Here is a 19,112-nt window from a genome sequence, read left to right as displayed (position 1 = left end):
AGACTTACATTGCACAGGAGGTGCCGTCTGCAGTATGATCTCGATGATATAAGCACACTTAACACGAATTGCAGAATGATACAAGTTTTTCAGAAGTCCCAGCCCAAGTACATCAGCTTTTAATGTCGTAAATTTTTAATGTTGCAAACTGCCTTTCATGCCCTGGCGAATGATACAAACAGTCAAGCTGCCGCACTGTCACTGGCAGAGCTGGCTAGAAGGCCCCAGCACACTGGTAGAGCAGCCACACCGATGCATTGGTTGCATTTCTACTCAACCTATGTTGCTCCACCATGACTCCATCCTTGCGTGTAAGAAAAAAAAAAAACGCTTTTGCTTTGTGCAGTATCATGCAATTTGGTGGATGTTTTCAAACATCTTGTGAACCAGGAGCCGGCAATCACATGCTGCGACCCAGTCTTGCCGCACCAGCGAGATCGACGGCATTCACTTTCGTGGGTAGCCTTATTATGTGCCTTCCGTCATCTCCGATGCCCGATGAATATTCAAAGTTTTGCTACCTTTGCACTTATCAGACTGCACAATACAATGTAGCTTCGCTGCTGCAGAGAAAAACCAGCAGATTCCCTAAACAAGCAACCAATAGGAGTGCTCCCTGCACGCCTCATGACTGCAGTAAGGAATTATGATGCTAATTTTTCCTTTTCCCACTCGCTTTCGTTGCCCTTAATTCTGCATGGAGAAATACAGCGCTGTGACTATCAGAATCTCCAATCTTGCGTTTAAAGCAATGACAAGATGAGCGGTGCTACGTCAGTGGAAAGCCACAGTTGCGTGACCGACGGTGCGATAGGACCTTTTAAAGCACGATTTTCTCCCCAGTTGTGAAAACAACACACTAAAAAAAAATCTAGTTTTCTCATATGCTGTTGTGTCTTTGTTCCTTATATTTCACCATGAGATTGTGGAAAAAAAAGAACATTTTGAGCAAGTCAATCATTTCATTGCACCATCTCCTCTTACTTCTCTGATATTTTATGTTTTTGGGTCATACAAATTTTGAATGATACAAACTTTTTCGCCTTTCCAAGAGATTTTTACTGTCGAGATTCTACTGTAATCTCGCAGGCCATGCTTAGTAGCTCCTATGGTTCTCAACATTCTGTGCCCTGCTTCGTTGGTGGCGCGAAATAATAGTAGCGTTTTTTGTAGCTTCGGCATCAGACATGTCCGTTTTTGCTGGCGTTTCATGATGCATCCACTCGTATTGCAAACTCAAGGTTTTGCTAGGAGGATGGTCCACAACCACACTGTCTAAGGCAAGTTTATGTGGTCCAAAATTTTGTCACATTTTGCTTAATGTCATAAAATTTACAGTAAACACTTCTATTAGAAACTTCTTGTATATTCTACAAGATCAAGCAGAGTTCCTGCCTGGCGGACCCAAGCACTACTGCACTTGGTGTGCATTGCCCCATACATCATCTGCTAGCCTGTAGTGCGTCTGTATTAGAGACTTTTAGTTCCTCCGAAAATTTCTTACTGTTCGCAAATTACTGAGTTGCCGGAGGCGTAAACGTGAGCAGCCAGGTTTGTGATGCCATGATGCAGAGCTCGGCAACACAAACACAAAGCTAATATATTGCAGTAACCAAGTGTATTCTACTCAGCTGCTAGTGTAAATTTTCTGCAAGGCCGTAATGGTAAACATATTGCCTTCTTAAATGTTTTTATTCCTACATAATGTAACACGAAAATGTGTCTGTAAGGCATTGTGGTTAGATGAAGCATCACAAGATGTTGCCACCAATGTTCTTGCTCCCGTACACATAAACTTAGTATAATAAGTTTGTGGACAAGCTAAAGCATTTTGTAGTATAAAGGCTTGAATGGTGTGCATATCTTTTGAAGATATCGGTTTGGATATTTCTGTGGCAGTCATTACGACTTCTCTGGCCTTTTTGACGAGCAGAAGTGTGAGGCCTTGCAGTGTTGTTTTGCACCATAATGAGATCAGTCACTGTCCATGTTTAGTGTGGCCTGCATGATCCTCATGCTCTCTGCTCACCACAACCATGTCAATGTTTTTTTCTTTATTTTTGTGCCTAGCGCATCCTAGAAAACATTTGATGCCATTATAAAGACAAATGGGTCACTGCAGGACATGCAGGCAATGCTTTAGCGACACTTTGTTTTAGTATGTTAGTTATTGCTGAAAATTTGGAATTCCATAAAGCTTTAATCAGACTTATGGCAAGACGCCATGCATCCATGTTGCCACTTGTGTAACCTGTGCACCTTAAAGCTACAAAGCCGTAACACTATTTTACATAGAGGAAAATCAAAAGAACTTGTTCGTCTTTATTTCTAGCCAGAGCACATTCGTACCAAAAACACAATGAAAATGTTGAGTAGAGTTAGTATAGTAATTAGTAAACTGTTTGTTGAACTATCCACAACTGAGCACTTGCTCCAGTATATGAAAATATTGCGGCAGAAAACATATCACGATGACTGTTGACAGTCATGTGTTTAGCATTGAATCAGTATGGTGACACAACGTATTGCCACCGTTGAAACGAGTAATGTGTGAGGAGTGTACTTCCCTTTCATGCTTCCCTGAGAACACTCGGAGCCATCTAGCGCCGCTGCTGCGAAGCCTGCGCATGGCCTTCAAAATGCATGGAGCATCAGTGCATACAAATGCTGAGAAATGCTTCATGCGGCAACTGGGCTCCCCTCTGTCGCTTTTTTCTGGACACGCTGCGCCAGCTAGTGGCTGGCACTGCCGAGAAGTCTGCGCGTTGCCTCCGAGACGAGAAGCGTGGCACGCTGGTGCCTGTGGACGCTGAGAATTGTTCCCTCGCTTGCCGCATACTCAGTGGCACATACTGAGTCATCCAAGTTGGCGAGAGGTTCTTTAAAGAGAGGTGCATACCCATTGAATTCATTGCGCAGCTTGCTAAAGCGTTGGTGTGAAAGGCATGTATAGCAAGCGGCACATGCCCGGTGCACGTGTGGTACGGCCTGCTAATGCGTCGGGATGCTGTTCTTGGGGAACCCTTGTCATCTGGGTTCAGTTCCACTCAGCATCAGAAATGTTTAAGGGATCTTGCTATTGTAGAGTGCCACATCTCCAGCGACACATATCTGGTTACCCAAGTTAGCATCAAACACATTCATTGAACAGCGGCACACGCCTACTGGCGCTTGCCCTGTGACCCAAGTTGATATCAAAGAGGTTCGTCGAAGACCAGCACAGACTGAGAGGCACATGTGCAGTACTACAAGTCAGCATAAAAGATCATCTCCACTGTTATCACCAGCTCTCTCACCCATGTCGGCGTGAGAGAGTTTTGTTGATGTCACGACTGTGAACCTCTGATGTCACGACTGACTCGAAAGCATCATGCTGAATCGATAACGTCATTTAGAACACGTACTAACACATACAAGTTTTCATTTTTTTCTACGAACGATTACAGACTTGAACGCTTTGCCGCTATGTATCTTTTAGAACAGTGACTCATTCGACGCATTAATGTCATAATGTGGCGCGCTTTTCTTTTGTTTTCTTCTTGCTTTTTTTTTTCTTTCTTTCCTAACTTGAACCCAAGGACTGTTTTTTCTAAAGTTGCAATGTTTATAATTGTTTTCACGGCCATAAGGTGCTCATTAATGTGTCATGTTTGTATTATTTTTTTCCCTCTCTTCATGATCTGTGATGATTTCTGTTTGATGTTTTTACTAGTGCTTGTGCAAACCTTTTTGATAGCCCTCCTGCATGGGCCCCAGCTTGGGCCTGCAGTATTGTAAATAAAATAAATAAATAAATAAGAGAGGCATGTATGTACACAGTGGCACATACTCCGTGGCGCAAGTTGATCCGATGGTTCGTTTCGAATCCTGTTGCCTCAGCACAGTAGCCTGATACGCTAACGATGACCGACTACCCAGTGAGCCGACTAGGTGGGGAATAAGATACAGACATAGATATACACATAGATAGATAGCCCCCGGAAAGTGTCTGAAATACCCAAAGAATGCTAACACATTAAAATGTTACCATGGGTTTTGTATTAAGTTTTCCATGCATCAGAATTTTTAGCTATCAAACTCGGCATATACATTGGGCTTCAAAAAGGTACTGTAATATATCCTTGTACAGTTGAAGTTCGTATGTGACATTGTCAGGTAATACTGTCTTCACATATGTTATCACTCTTACCATGCCGGTTGCTTTGAGGTGTGAGGGGTTGCTGCACAGCATAGAGAAATGTAGACACAAGGTGAAGAAAGGAGAGGGGGAGCACTGACTTAATACTGAAATTTATTATACCCAAGAGTGGGAAAGGAAGAGTAACTAAATGCATGTGCGGGCCCATGTGCTTGTTTCTTCTTTTCTTTACCTCGTGTCTATGTTTTTTCTTGCTGTGTAGCTGACAGATGGTTGTACAAACTCACCCAAGTTTCTACTCTTCCAATTATTATCACTAGTTCAGTGCAGTTGGGAAGTTTAAATACCAATAACTCTACCCAGATCGCATTCAGCAATGTGTGCACTGTGTATGTTTCCATGCGCGTTACCAACTGCCTGTCTGCTCTGATGCGGCGACACTGCTGCCACCAGTCGGTTGATATCGTGGTGAATCTTACTTTTTGGGGAACAAAGTTTAGTTCTTGTAAGCAGCATCAAACTTGTTTCTCCCACCCAGTTTAGAAGCACTTGCTTTGTTGCCAAGCCCCGTGGTCTTTTCTTGCATTGAACAGATGGACAAGGAGCTTGCCTCGGGCGAGTACTTCCTCAAGGAGCGTGAGCGCAAGACCAAGAAAAAGCAGGAGAAGGAGCAGGCCAAGGCCGAGGCCGAGGCCCAGCGCCAGGAACGCCGCAGCAAGTCCTTCCAGCCGCCTCCGGAACCCAAATATGTGCCCAAGAAGCAACCAGCAGCCAAGGAAGGTGAGCGCAGCTGTCCTCACTTGTGTTGGCTGAGTATGGATAAGGGTTTGCTGTTTCCGATTACTGCACAGAGTCCTAACTCGGGCTCTTTTATAGCAACTGCTGACTTGCAGATGCATTTGGAAATCTTCAGTGTTGTAAGGCCCTCATGCTTGAAGATGTGAGCAACGCTCAATGCTACAGCTGCTGCTTGTGTTAGCTTCCCATGTACGAATGGCATTATTAATTTTTATGGACTACAGTAAAATCTCGGTAATGCAATTACGCCTGATACAAAATTTTCAAAATTCTTGGCCCAAGTTCGTTAGCTTACAACATGCTATATTTCCTATGTTACAAACTTCTTTTTTGTGTCATGGCAATTGGCGTCAACAATTGAGCCGCTGCGCCATCCCTGGCGGAGCTGGCGAGGACGTCCTGGCGTGATCGACGAAGTGGCCGTGCCTATGCACTGGTCGCATTTCAGTTGCCAGGATGACCTACGTCACTCCGTCGCTCCTGCTCCATAATAAATAAACAAAGAAAGAAATTGTTTTGTGCAGTATTATGCAACTTTGCGGTCGTTTTCAAACACCTTGCAACTTTATCAAAAGCTGGCAATCACATGTGACGCAGTCATGCCGCATCAGCAAGACTAGTGGTATTGGCATCCATGGGTAGCTTTATCTCTGTATTTTACGTCTTTCATCCTACCTCGGGTTAGATGACAATTCGAAACTTTACTACATTTGCACCCTTCAGACTGCATGATACAAAGTACTAGCCTCGCTGCCGTAAAGTAAACAGATTTCCTTATCTTGAGCAAATCATGCCCTTATCACCATCAGCCGGCAGTTCAAAGTAATGAAGGAAACTCTGGATAGCTTGGCAGATCTTGAAATCTTGGCCTTGAAACATGCGAAATGCACAGCTCGTTGCTGCCAAAATGTGCGTGGAGCAAGTGTAATTTAAATTCACAGCAAGGTAATTTAAATTCATGTCAGCGAATAGAAGTGCTCCCTGTATGCCACATGACTGCTGCAATGAATTGCGACACTAAGTGTCCCTTCTCACGCTCTGTTTTCTTGCTTTTATTTCTGCATGGAGAAATGCAGTGCTGCAGCTATGTGAACCTCCGATTTTTTGTATTTTCAGTGATAGCAAGATGGTGGCACTGCGTCAGCGGAAAGCCGTGCTCACACAATCAGCAGTGTGATAGCACTTACCGAAGCCTGATTTTCTTCCCAATTTCTATGACAGCACACGAAAGAAATGCAATTTTCTGGAATTGTGCTGAACATTTCAGAATATTGTGCCATGAAATAAAGGAAGGCCTTAGGATTGCGGAAAAAATGAAATTAGGGAATTTTAAGCAAGTTGGCCATTTCACTGCAGCATCCCCTTAATTTCCTCATTTTTTAACGTTCTTGGGTGACACAATATTTTGGGCCACCCCAATAGATTCATATAACCAAGATTTCACTGCATGTGTAATAAATATAAAACACACTGGTCAAAAAAAAAGAAAGAAACATGGCTTATACAGTAGAATATGTGCCCATAACTGAATGGTCAATGTGAAACAAGTACTCATGACTTGCACCATGTCATCCAAATTACCTGCAAAGCTTTAGCATAATGCCTGCTGGGTGAATGTCACTGTGCAGTCATAAGGATCTTTATAAAGAGAATTTTAAGCTGAAAGTGTATGCGCTACAAACATTCACATAATCTATTTCTTCATGTCGAGTTGCGAGTTGTTTCTAGAAAAACATTGAAGGTGGCAATTCCTCTATTCACGAGCGTGACTTTGTTGAGAGACTATATTTCATGTTACTATTATGCAAATATAACGAAGACTCAGGAGTGCAGTAGGAACCTATCACTCTCCATCGGTACTTAAAATGAAGGCCATTAGTTTTTGGTAAAGCAGCTTTGTCTGGCGATTCTCCTTATTTTGCTTGTAACTGGAATGAGCAGTGTACTATGCACACTTCTTGCATCTCTGCTATCTGCCTGTTGTCTATCAGCCTCTTGGGAGACCTTTGATTTCCCTGGACCATTTCTCATAGCCTGTTTGGAAATTTGCAGTTGTGTCCTAGATTTCTCTCGTAAATCTCCGACATACTCTTCCTGCATTGCCAGTGTCAACAAGCTGTTGTTGTGAAGTTCACTGTTGCAATGCGTGACTGTGATTTGGTCAAGTGAGATGATTGTGTGCTATGTTTCAATGTTTCTGATGCAGCGACTCCTGTGGACATTGAGGCTTTAAAGAAGAAAGTGAAGGCATCATCAAAGGTACCGCCGTCTCTGCGATAAATCACGATAAATTTTGGTCAAAGAAAGATTGTCAGGTTTATTGCATTTCTGGGTTCTTTCACTACTTTAAGTTCATGATTGCAGGACGACATTCACATTGGTGTACCAGCAAATTAGTGGTTTGTGTTCATTGGTGGGTTAGTATTAAACACCATGGTCCCAGCGGGAGTGACGATTTTCAACGTGCCTGCTGTACAATGACTGCTGCTGAGCTGGGCTTGACATACAGTTTAACTTCGTTAATTCGAAATCCGTCGTACCGCGAAAAATCTTCGAATTAACCGGGTTTTCGAATTATAAAAAATGGACGAAAAACGAGAAATAAACGTACGAAATGTGGCTGTATCTACACTGCACCCCTATTTCGCCCGAAAAACGGTCACTTGAAGTACCGTATTTACACTGTTGTAAGGCGACTCGAATGTAAGTCGACACCCCCATATCGGGTGACAGGAAAAAAAAAAAAAAAGAGCATACTTGAGGGCGCATTCGATAACGAAAATTTATTAGTAGCTGACATGGTCGCTGGACTACTCATCTTCACTAGTGCTGCCATCCTCATCGTTGCTACAGTCCCATAGCGCGTCGTCGTCCTGCGAAATTTCACATTTGGCAAACAACCGCACCACGACATCTTGTGGAACAGCAGCCCACACCGAAAGCACGCAACCACAGCAGCCGTCAGGGAGGCTCTTTTGACAGGTCCGGTTGGCGTAATTTCGCGGTCTTCTGCCGCCAACCACTCATACTCACGGCGGAGCAGGTCCTTAAAAGGCGAAGATCCGGGCTTGTTTCATGACCATGTCGCACTTCACTGGCAGGGACCGATTGCGCATTTCAGCGACGTACGCCGCAAGCTTAGCCTACAGCTCCGGAAAGCATCCAGACTTCAGCACGTGGGAAATTCCTCACTTGCCGTCACAGGTGAAAATTTTGCTTCGCTGCAGTCGCCGCTCTCGCACCGCCTGTTCAGAAACATCGAACTTGCGGCCCGCTGTGCAGTGATTTGTTTCTTCGGCGTAAAGGATGGCAGCCCTCTTGAACGCTGCTGTGAACGAGTGCCGAATGATTAGTGGGCCTGGAGCACTCATGACGACTGAGGAAGCATAGAAGTAGCACGTAGCCGGCAGTCAAGTGGAACACGCCGAACCAATGCCTTTCGTCAAACTATAAAGAAAGCTAAGCGCAACAGGCAAAGAGAAACCTGGAGCAGTGCTCTTCCATGAACTATCGATACTCCCCGCAAGCGCCTCCATTCTGAGGGTGCCGCCGCGAATGGAACAGCGGCGCTTCCATCAACTATCGACACCCCCTCATGAGTGTTGTGTGCATTGTAAAACTCTCAAAAATGTTGAAAAACCTTTCTGAAAAGCGAACAAACACGCGGGATAGCGAAAAGCTACGGGTAGGGCCATAGAGCAAACATAAAATTCTAACTAGTACGTTGTTGCTCCCGTTGTTCTCGCTTTTTTGGCAGTGCCATGGTTTGGTTTCGATTGTAAGTCGACCCCCCCCCCCCCCCCCACTTCAGATTTTCAAATTTTAAAAAAGTGGTCGACTTACAATCGTGTAAATACGTTAGTCATCGATGCGTGACTGCTCGGCGCGGTAGTTAGCTGCGTCCTCCAGTCTGCTTACAGTACGCCGCAATTCACTGTTACCCCTGCGGATCACGGAGGCACGGAAAAATCACGGAAGCCATGGTTTAAACTGACGTATTATCCGGATATGGGCATGCTGGCTGTTCAAATTATCCGGCAAAATTTGCATGCAAACTGTTTGGACTGCCGAAAACCTTCGAATTATGGAGGATTTCGAACAAACCAAGTTCAAATTAACTCGGTTTTACTGTGTATCTGTTACATGCACAGCTGCCACCGTCACTGTCATCATCATCCTTTACACCCATCATCCTTTACATCCCACTTCGCATGTCAAGCTCTGCATTGCTTGACATGCGAAGTGGGAAAAAAGAAAGGTCATAAAAAAAATTCCAGCACATGTCTACCACCACTAGAAAGTTTGCTTTGCTGTTTTTCTATTGTGCCAAAAATCTAATCCATAGGTGCGAGCGAAGAGAAGTTTGTAGAAGCATATTTATACCAACAAGTTGGCGCAAGTATGCTTGAACATTGTTATACAGTGGAATCTGGATGATGCAAATCTCACTGGGCCACGAAAAATATTCGTATTAGCCGAAATTCGTATCATCGAAACAATCAAAACTAGCTAAATTAAAGAGTCAGAGGTGAACTCATTCAGCCACACGTACGTAAAAAGCATTTATTTCTTGAAGAAAAAGTCTCTAATCTCCTTCTGCTTCTTTTTCTTTGACAGGTCATTTAGCAGATTTTGTTCAAATCCATTAAAAACCGTGCACATGCCGTGGCTGATTTCATCCGCAGCCATAGCACGCCTCAGAACTTCGAGCGTATGCAGCGTTTTAGCTGCCGGTGGTGGTCCTTCGCCGTCGCCCACGTCTAACACAAAGAACGCAGCCCGAAGCACAGCAGCCACTCCGTCCAATGGCACGCAGAGAAGGAGGAAAAACACAAAAGCAACAAAAGTGGCACCACTTCAAACTCTTCGCGCCCAGTCGCGGCCTCCGCGCTGTCCGGCGCCGCGTCCACCCCTCCGCACCAAAAGAGAGAGGGAGAAACCGCGTAACTGCGCGCTGTTCTCTTTCACTGCCGTCGGTGGGCTCATGCTCACAGTCGCGTCCATCCGTGCGCTGGAATCGTGCCAACTGTGGCCTCTCCTCCGCGCAGCGGTGCAACCTCTTCCCCCCCTTAGCAACCGGCGCGCCGATCGGGGGCGCAGCTGCGCATAGCAACCGTGACATCACACAGTAGCGTTAGAACGAGCGCGCGGGTGTCGGCGGTGGGCACCGCCGCTCCTTTGTCAGACGTCTCATTGCAGTCGAGTGAATTAGACCCATAGCTCCGAAGCAGCCCAGTGATTGCGCGCCAAGCAGTTTGGGGAAGCGGCAGCGGACGACGGATTCCCCAACACCAAACGCCAGAATAACAAGGAGCGAATGCGCATGCGACGAATGAACATGTCACCAGATGGAAAAGCAAGGGAGGCAGAACAGAAACGCCAACAGCGACTGATTAGATTGCCGGGTACCAAAGGCAGGGAAGCAGAATGAAAGCGGCAGCAGCGACAGGCGATATCGCCGAACACCAAAGCGAATGAATTGGAGCGGAGACGGCAGCAGCGACCGGCCATTTCACCGAACAGCAAAGCCAGGGAAGCGGAGCACAGACGGCAGCAGCGTCTGGCTTTCGCCAATCACACTTTCAAATTTCCAAAGTGTCTTCGGTAATTTTCGTATCAACCGACGCGGCTCGAAAATTGATTCGATTCGTAACAACCATTCTCTAGCATGTTGCAAAGTAATGGGGCTCGGCCTGGACCACAGAAAAATTCGTATCATCCAGAAATTCGTATTAGCCGTGATCGTATCATCGTGATTCCACTGTAATGAAATACAGTAGAACCTCGTTCATGCATCTTGGTAAAAAAATCGTGAGAGAAAACGTACTAACCGGGATAACGTACGATCAGAAGTACCGTATTTACTCGCATAATGATCGCACTCGCGTAATGATCGCACCCCTAAATTTTGTCGGCAAAATTCGATTTTTTTTATTTCCCGCGTAATGATCGCACCCCGAACTTGCCGCAGCGATATCTCGTGTGCTAAGTCTAGCTAATAATGATCGCGCTTACCATCTGTCGAATGCTACGCGAACGACTCTTCAAGACAAGCCAAGCGGCCTGCACGCACCAAACATTCTTAAGTAGATGCCTCATTTCATTACTTTCATCACTTTCCGCACTTCCATGACAAAATGAGGTACAACCAAAATCGCCTTTATTATGGGTTGGCTTTATAATGGTTGATGTCAACAAAAACAATAAAGGCGCATTTCGATTCTTTTCATCTGCTTTTGCACTCGTGAGCACGCAACAAATCGCGCGCGGCAATGATAGTAGTCACGTTTACTCTGATACGTTAAAGGTGTACCCTATTCATACGCCGACGCTTGTAACACAGCTAAGATATTCGCCCACCCTTAGCGGAAACGTGCCGTATTGGGATAGTAGTGAAGACAGATGCCGCAGTTTCCGCAGCACGTCGGCCATGCATTTCTACCGTATTTACTCGCGTAATGAACCCACCTTTTTTCCAGATAAGTTGACATAAATTTGGGGGGAGGGTTCATTACGCGGGGAAAAAAAATTTAGATATTTTTTAGGTCGAAATTTCATGTCACAATGAAGATAGGAAAATCGCAATCCCAACCTTACCTTTATAGTAAAAACACGTACGCGATGAATGTGAATTAAAAATTCATTTTTATTTTCATGCTGCTGGCTGCTTATGGTCTGTCTCACTCGGGCTCGTTATCTGAATCCACGCTTCCACTCATATCGCTTGCACTGAGGCACAACACGTTCCGGCGCATGAAACGAGTCGTCCAACCACTGCTCGCCTTAAATTCACTCGCGGCAATGCTGTGACTTCTTGCAGTGGCCCGCGCGTGATTCTGTATCAGCTCGTGGGATACGGCACATCCTTCGTTGCGGAGCCTCTTCACATAGCTCAGAACTTCTTCCTCGACGCGAGGAAACTTGCCCTGCTTCGGCCCGCGAAAGGCCCGGCGATCTTTCTTCGTCGCTCTGAGTTCCTCTTGTTGATTCCTCCAGTAGCGCACACGCACGGGGCCTACACTAAAATGCCGTCCAGCCGCGCGATTGCCATGCTCCAAAGCATGCTCCACGACTTTGAGCTTAAAACCGGCCGTGTAGCTAGCGTAACGCCCCATCGCACAACGCGCAGAATATGCACAGCACGCACGAAATAATGCAAAGATCAACGAAAGCGTGCAGTCGACGCCCGCGTCACCCGCGTTCGCGTCGCCGGTGTTCAGCATCGTTGGCTTCAAATGATGTTTATTTTATCACTGCGCGATCAGACAATTTTATGATCGTCGACAGTCGACAGCGCCGGCCAATTGAGCCGAGATAACGCGAACATGCTGAACACCGACCCTGCGGGCGGGTGCGCGTTATTTACGCGACGTAAAAAAAAAAAAATTCAATTTTCGACGACAAAAGTGGGGGGTGGGTTCATTACGCGAGTGGGTTCATTACGCGAGTAAATACGGTATGTCACTGGCAGCTAAGCGCGCCCACCTGTTTCTGTCCCCTCCAAATGGACATGGCTACGTTACTGCCGCAAACTTGCCGATATTAACGATATTATTCATCACTGATACGGAAGAAACTGTTTCAATACACGTAATGTACTCACGAGAAGAAGAAAAAAAATCGCGTTCGGTGCGTTCGGCTTGCTCCGCCGGCCGCCATTTTTGTTTTGGTGTCCCGCACCCGCAATCTCGCATCCCGCAGCAAACGCGAGACGAAAAAAAATTATTTTTTTTCCGCGGGAAATTTAACCCGCGTAATGATCGCACCCCTGAATTTGCGTCAATTTTTCTGACAAAAAAAGTGCGATCATTATGCGAGTAAATATGGTAACAAAAAATTTGTCACACAACTATTATTGACATTTACGTAATGTGAAACGTCGCACGGATTGTTGCGGCATGAGACACCGACGTGCATCGAGCTCGTGGTGCTCCTGCAGCCCGAGACACGTTTTGTTGTTGCCCTGTGCGTGGTGTTTTAAAAGGGCGACGTGAAACCGAAACAAAATCGAGCTGGGGGACGATGGCGGATGCTGGCAAAGCGAAGCGTGATGCCTACATCGCTGCCGCCTGCAGCAAGGAACGGCAGCATGTTTGGACTATCACCTAATAGAAGCATGCAGTACACTACCAGTGGCACTACGCACCACACGCTGTGAAACAGATAGGTGAAGAATTGAAGATGCTTATCGCAATAGGTTTGGCGGCAATAGCTGTGAATGTCGCGTGCAACGACCCGGCTGGAGATGTGCTGGTACCGGAATTTGAAACTGTGCACGCCTTCGTTTTAACGTGACACGAGCGGCTATGTACTGTTCTCGATCGCACACGCTTTGCACCTTTTACTTGTTCGCATGGGATCTAGTGGCCGGAAAACATATGCGATTGCAGTCTGCAGCAGGGAACAGCGGTGCGTTTCGGTTATCGCCTATTAAAAGCATGCGTTACGCTTCTGACGGAATCACACACTGTGAAACAGATGGACAAGATGCTTGTCGCAATAGGTTTGGCGGCGATAGCTGTGAATGTGGCGTGCAATGACCCGGCTGGAGATGTGCTGGTACCAGAATTTGAAACTGTGCACGCCTTCGTTTTCACGTGGCACGGGCGGCTATATACTGTTCTCGATCCCGCGCACCTCGCGGCCTGTACTTGTTCACATGGGATCTAGCGGCAGGAAAATGCATGCGATTGCAGTCTGCAGCAGGGAACGGCGACGCCTTTCGGTTATCGCCTATTAAGAGCGTGCGTTACGCTTCCGACGGAATCACGCGCTGTGAAACAGATAGGCGAAGATGCTTGTCGCAATAGGATTGGCAGTGATAGTTGTGAATGCCGCATGCTGCTACCTCGAAGATGTGCTGGTGCCGTAATGAGAAACTGAGTGTGCGCCGGCACTTTCACGTGAGACGGGCGGAGGAGTATTGCGGTGAAGCTGCCGCGGCGGGCAGCTATGTACTGTTCTCGATCCCGCACGCCTCACCAATTTTCTTGTTAACATGGAATCTAGTGGCTGTAAGAGGTATCATACGATCGCAGTTTGGCAACGTACTGAACGTTGGGGCCGAAAAATCGTATGTTCCAGGAACGCATGAACCGGCAAAAAAATAAAAAAATAAAGCAGCTCCATTGGGTCGTTTTTGTTTTTGGTTGTGAACATTGGCGCTGTTAGAACGTGCGTAATGGGAGTTCTACTGTAATGGATATATTGAAGTAAATGAATGTCTCCTTAAGATCCCCTAGAGATCCATGTAATTAAAACCTCATTTTGATGAAGTAAACTTGTCCTGCCAATGAATATAATGAAACTAGATTAGTCTCCAAAACCTAAATATACGCAACCTTTGCGCACCGAGTATATTGCTTTCCACGGGGTTTGCCCCCCTTGTTTGGTGCAGCAGTAACTCCCGTGCCCATGCATCGAGCAGCACTGATCTTCTCACTTTCCAAGCACGCTGGCAAAGGTTGGGCATGGCTAGCTTTGTCGAACCTTCACCAGTCTGCATCTTTGCCTTCAGCCTTCACCAGGATGCACCAGGCAAGACGGGTGCATTCACTTATCTCTCTCGTTGTGGTGCGCTATGAAGGCTGGTGCAGCCAGGTGTGGCCTTCGAGGTTGCATAGGCAGCGCTACGACCTCAGAGGCCACGAGCCAGTCAATCCAGGTTGAAGCGGCAAGGTTCGCTGGCTTCTTCATTCTTACAGCGGAGCCATGTGAGGGCAATGGACCAACCTGGACCAGCTGCATAGTTGGGACACCGTATTGTGTGCCACATGCTGCTCTATGGCAACAGACTTCATTTGTGTTGCACTATGCAAGCTGTTCATTTTCGACCATGTTGCCATTTTCACGACAATATGGATGAGCCAAGAGGAAGTGAAAGACCATCAAAATGAAACAGAAAGCAGCTATCATAAATGCTATAGAATTAGTAGCAGCATCAGAGGTGACCGAGCGAGCCAGATCTAGCATCAGAATGTTGCAATGTACTGCTCCCACTTGACCACCTATGTCATGACACAGTAATCCCAAAGTAACAAAGCCGAAATGTGCTGTAGAAAAGCTATTATATTATTTAGGGTGCTCTTAGGGTTGCCAGTATTTTTTTGCTATGGCTTAGAGGCCCAAGACCTTCATTAAACACAAAAAAGTTAATAGTAAAAAATACGTTAATACTCCTTTAAGAATTTCCATTGTCATTGTCATTCTAATGTATTCTGGCCATATAAAACTTTTTGTGTGCTGTCACAGACACTCAATCTTATGTATTGTTGATATCTATGCCTGTTGGCGCAATTCTTTTGCCTTTTACACAGAAGAAACCAGAGAAGAAGATCCAGTGGCAAAGCTGAGTGGCAGCAAGTCGACGGCTTTTTCACTATCACTGCTGCTGTGCTGGGCTCGACACCTTCCTGTTAGGTGCACAGCTGCCACCATCACTGTCATCACCATCATCCTGTGCACCCATGTACAGCTCTGGATTGTGTCATGTGCCACTGTTCTGTGTGTGGTATAAAATCATTAAGTCCAATAAATGAAGTTATTGTCTGTTATCTCCTTCCTACTGTCATAGTCAGTGAAGTAAGTTAGTGGACATATTGTCACAACCACATCTGTCACATGGAAGTCTCGAAGCCTAGTAAAATTATAAAAGTAAGTAATCACAGGAAATGTACCCATGCACGGTATCGCAAGCGGTGTTTTCTAGTCACCCCGCTCAGCTGCGTTTGGTTCATCGTGTTGCCTGCTGGCGCCGCTCGCTAGTTGTAAGGCACGAATAATCATGCAGGCACTCCGAAGCTAGTGTCGCTGTTGTGACGGTAATAGTTTTTCCACGGACCCAAGCCTCAAATGCGGTGAGCAGAAAGAGCAGCACATGCTGGAGAAAGCGACAGTGACGACTGATGTTCAGCAGCACTCAGTGCATACAAATGCATGCAATCCAGGAGGAAGGAATTAAACTGAGGTGAGTATCACATCACGCAGCCAGCCTCAATTGACAAGCTTCATCTTTCGATGAAGCCATTTCCTTCGCTTTTTCCCTCGCAATATCGGCCCAACTCGTGACCTCTGAGGCTCGGCATGTATGTATGGTTCCCAGTACAATAGAACTTCGTTGATAAGATCCCGTTTCGTACGATTTTCCAGCGTAACATTCGCGATCGAGAACAAATAATAAATGACCCAATACAGTTGCACTTCTTTTTGACCGGTCACTGTGTTCTCGGAAAACACTATCTTTCGGCGCCAACTTTCAGTACATCGCCAAACTGCGATCGTTTTCCGGCCGCTAGATCGCATGTGAAAAAAAGGCGCGAGACGCCTGCCACGGTAGCTTCCCCGCACCACACGCACGCAGTGTCCTCTTAATAAAGGTACCGCCAAATCGCGCGTAACATTCACAGCTATCGCCGCTAACCCTGTTGCGATATCCTATCTGTTCTACAGTGTGTGTGTGCCGTTGGAAGCGTACTGCGCGCTTTTAATAGGCAATAAACCCAAACGCACGCTGCCGTACCGCGATGCGAGTGGCGCGAAGCCCGGGATATATGGAGCGAACTTTCATGGCGAACTTCGCCCAGCACAAATAGACGCGGCGGGACGGCGCCGATGGTTCGCTGGCATCGCTTACGTGCAGTGGCGTCGTATTCCGGCGTAGCCGACTAGCGTAATTTTGTTTCGGTTTACGCTACAGAGCAGGAAAACTACAAAGCACGTCTTGGACTCGTGCCGCTGATTTTCGCCGAGTGGGCATGTTAAAATTTCCCGCCGAAAAATGATGCAGAAACCATCGACGATGATCGTCAATGTAAGCGAACGAAACGGACGAAGAGCGAGCGAACGACAGTCACTCCTCGCCCAAGAGTGCGTAACCTTTCCTGCGATTCCGGTGGCAGCCGTGGATAGCGAACGCGTTCACTTTATGCTCTTCTTGGTGTGTCAATCCCCGTCATCGTTCGACTGAACGCTAGAATACGTGGGCAGTGTATACTTCGTGGACGAGAATCCGCGATGGTTTTGTTACGACTGCCACCAGTTCTTAAGATGGGGTTTCGGCGACCTTCAACAGCGCCTGCTTGGAGCTCGAACCTGATTGACCATCGGAGAAGGTTCGGCAGGGAAGACGAAATGATGCAGAAACAAAACAGAAGTTTAATATATCGTTACGGAGGAGCGGTGCGCTCCAAGGCAAACTCAGCGCCCTTCTATTCTGTGAAGAATGATGACCAGCGAAGCTGCGTATGTGGGTCCGGTCCACGTATGGGGAGTTCTGTGTCTGCACACGGACAGGATCCGGGGGGAACTAGTCCTTAACTGCTTCGCTGTAGTTCGCTGTAAAATCGATTACGTCTTGTGTTGCTTCTTAATTAACAAGTTAATGACGAACACGGGAGCAGTACGTGGCACGAGCGCGTTCGCGCGGTAGCAGTGAGGGGCGCCAACGAGCCAGCTGTGGAAGGCAACGCTGGAACCAATCGTGATGATGACAGTTTTGTTTTGCCATACGGACACGATCCTGGGGGAACTAGCCCTTAACAACTTCGCTGTAAAAGTACAAAAAACGTTCAGCGTGCGTGCTCCTGCACGCAAGCGCAGATATGTCTCTATGGCGTCTTGCTGGCCTTACATCATCCTGCTGGTCAGCCCACACAGAGGAATTCGAAGAGAAACCACTCACTGGCGTAGATATGTTGAACGTTGGACAAAGTAGAGTAGGATTTGCACTGGCGTATAATCCCGTCGTGCACACGCGACGGACAAGTCTTTTCACATTCACAAGCGTAAATATTAGGCACGTCGTGTCTCAGGCGCTTGGCATCCATTTCCGTCATCGCCGCACACAGTGAGCTGTAACAGTGTCTTGTCCGCCCCAGCACCCACGATGCGCTTGGCGTGCGACGAACGAGCGAGCGACAGCGTCCCCTCCTCCTCCACACTGCAGTTCCTCCCCATCACTCGCATGCCCGAGAGCACGCGGCCGTGTCTGGTTTCCTCGCCTTGCCGCGATGAACGAGCGAGCGAGGTAACGAGCCACAGTGCAACCCTCCACTTCCTCCTCCCCGCCCCTCTTCGCAACTCCATCTCAAAAGCTGGTTGCAGCACTGCCGAAGGTACGAAGCGTACACAAGCTGTATCCTTGCGCAGCGGTATATGCGAGGTGTTGAATTCAGCGAGCACTTTCAAACATTTTTGTAATGTTGCCTGCGGCAGATAGCACAATTATAGTCCATGAGCTGGTCTACTGGAGGAGGCGGACATGCACAAAAAATTGATATGCATAATCGACTAATTAACAAAAATAACTAATTTTTGTCTAATTGCCTTATGGCACATATTGCAATTTACAAATTCTAGCCGGGGAGTTAGCAAAGCGGGTCCATTTGGAGCGAATTCTCAGGATGACACCAGTTTCGAGATATTAATTCTCGAACTTTGCAGAGAAAACCCTTGGCGTTGCAGCTACTTTTGTGCTTCAATGAATAAAACGACGTTTTGTTAAGAAAGTAAGTGGAACGACAGTGCACTTTTACCGCAATTCTGGCGGCGCATATCTCGCAAATCGTGTCACCCACACAATTGTTTTCAAGTGGATATGCCTTGCAGTCTCACCCGCTAGAACTTGTAAATTGCAATATGTGTCATATGGTAATTAGCTAAAAACTTAGTGAATGTTTGTTAATCAGTCAATTAATGCATAGAAATGGTTTGCGCAAGTAATGCCTGCCTCTTCTAATAGACCTGCTCATGGAGTAGAATTCTGTTATCTGTCACAGGCAAGTTTAAAGCATTTCTGAAAATGTTCGCTGAAAGGCCCGGTATTCGAAAATAAAACGCTGCATTAGCGGAGATTTGTTTGCGGCGACTGCTGTGAATCGCGCCCACGCGTCGCACACGCGCTGTCTATGGCGATTTCCCGATTAGCGAGGCAGTCGCGCTACACTTCGCTCCATTTGCAACGTGCCGCACAAGACAAATTGTCCGCGCCAGCCAATAGCGAAATGAAAACACGTATAAAACTGTGCTCAAATTTCTCATAGGAAGTATCGTAATCGTCGGTGATCTTTTTTTTAAACTTAGGATTGGCAAAGAAAATTCTAGCTTAAGGTATTTATTTACCTTGCCAACGTTGGTTCTCTCGGCGACCATCAAGTGGCGGCTTTATCAACAGATGGTT

General features: G+C 46.6%; 1 protein-coding gene across 1 annotated transcript in view; it reads left to right on the top strand.

The window, feature by feature from the left end:
- LOC126538326 (KRR1 small subunit processome component homolog) overlaps positions 1 to 15,489 on the top strand; it is a 62,703-nt gene extending 47,214 nt beyond the window's left edge. Inside the window, exons 8-10 of the mRNA XM_072288012.1 lie at positions 4,732 to 4,918; positions 7,143 to 7,195; positions 15,253 to 15,489. Coding sequence (XP_072144113.1) covers positions 4,732 to 4,918; positions 7,143 to 7,195; positions 15,253 to 15,288 — 276 coding nt within the window. The 3' untranslated portion in view covers positions 15,289 to 15,489. The remainder of the gene's footprint in view (positions 1 to 4,731; positions 4,919 to 7,142; positions 7,196 to 15,252) is intronic.
- Positions 15,490 to 19,112: the final 3,623 nt, after the last annotated feature.

The sequence above is a fragment of the Dermacentor andersoni genome, chromosome 4, assembly GCF_023375885.2.
Source record: "Dermacentor andersoni chromosome 4, qqDerAnde1_hic_scaffold, whole genome shotgun sequence".
Classification (NCBI taxonomy): domain Eukaryota; kingdom Metazoa; phylum Arthropoda; class Arachnida; order Ixodida; family Ixodidae; genus Dermacentor; species Dermacentor andersoni.
Note: the sequence above shows the minus strand (reverse complement) of the source record. Positions and strands in the feature narration are given on the sequence as shown.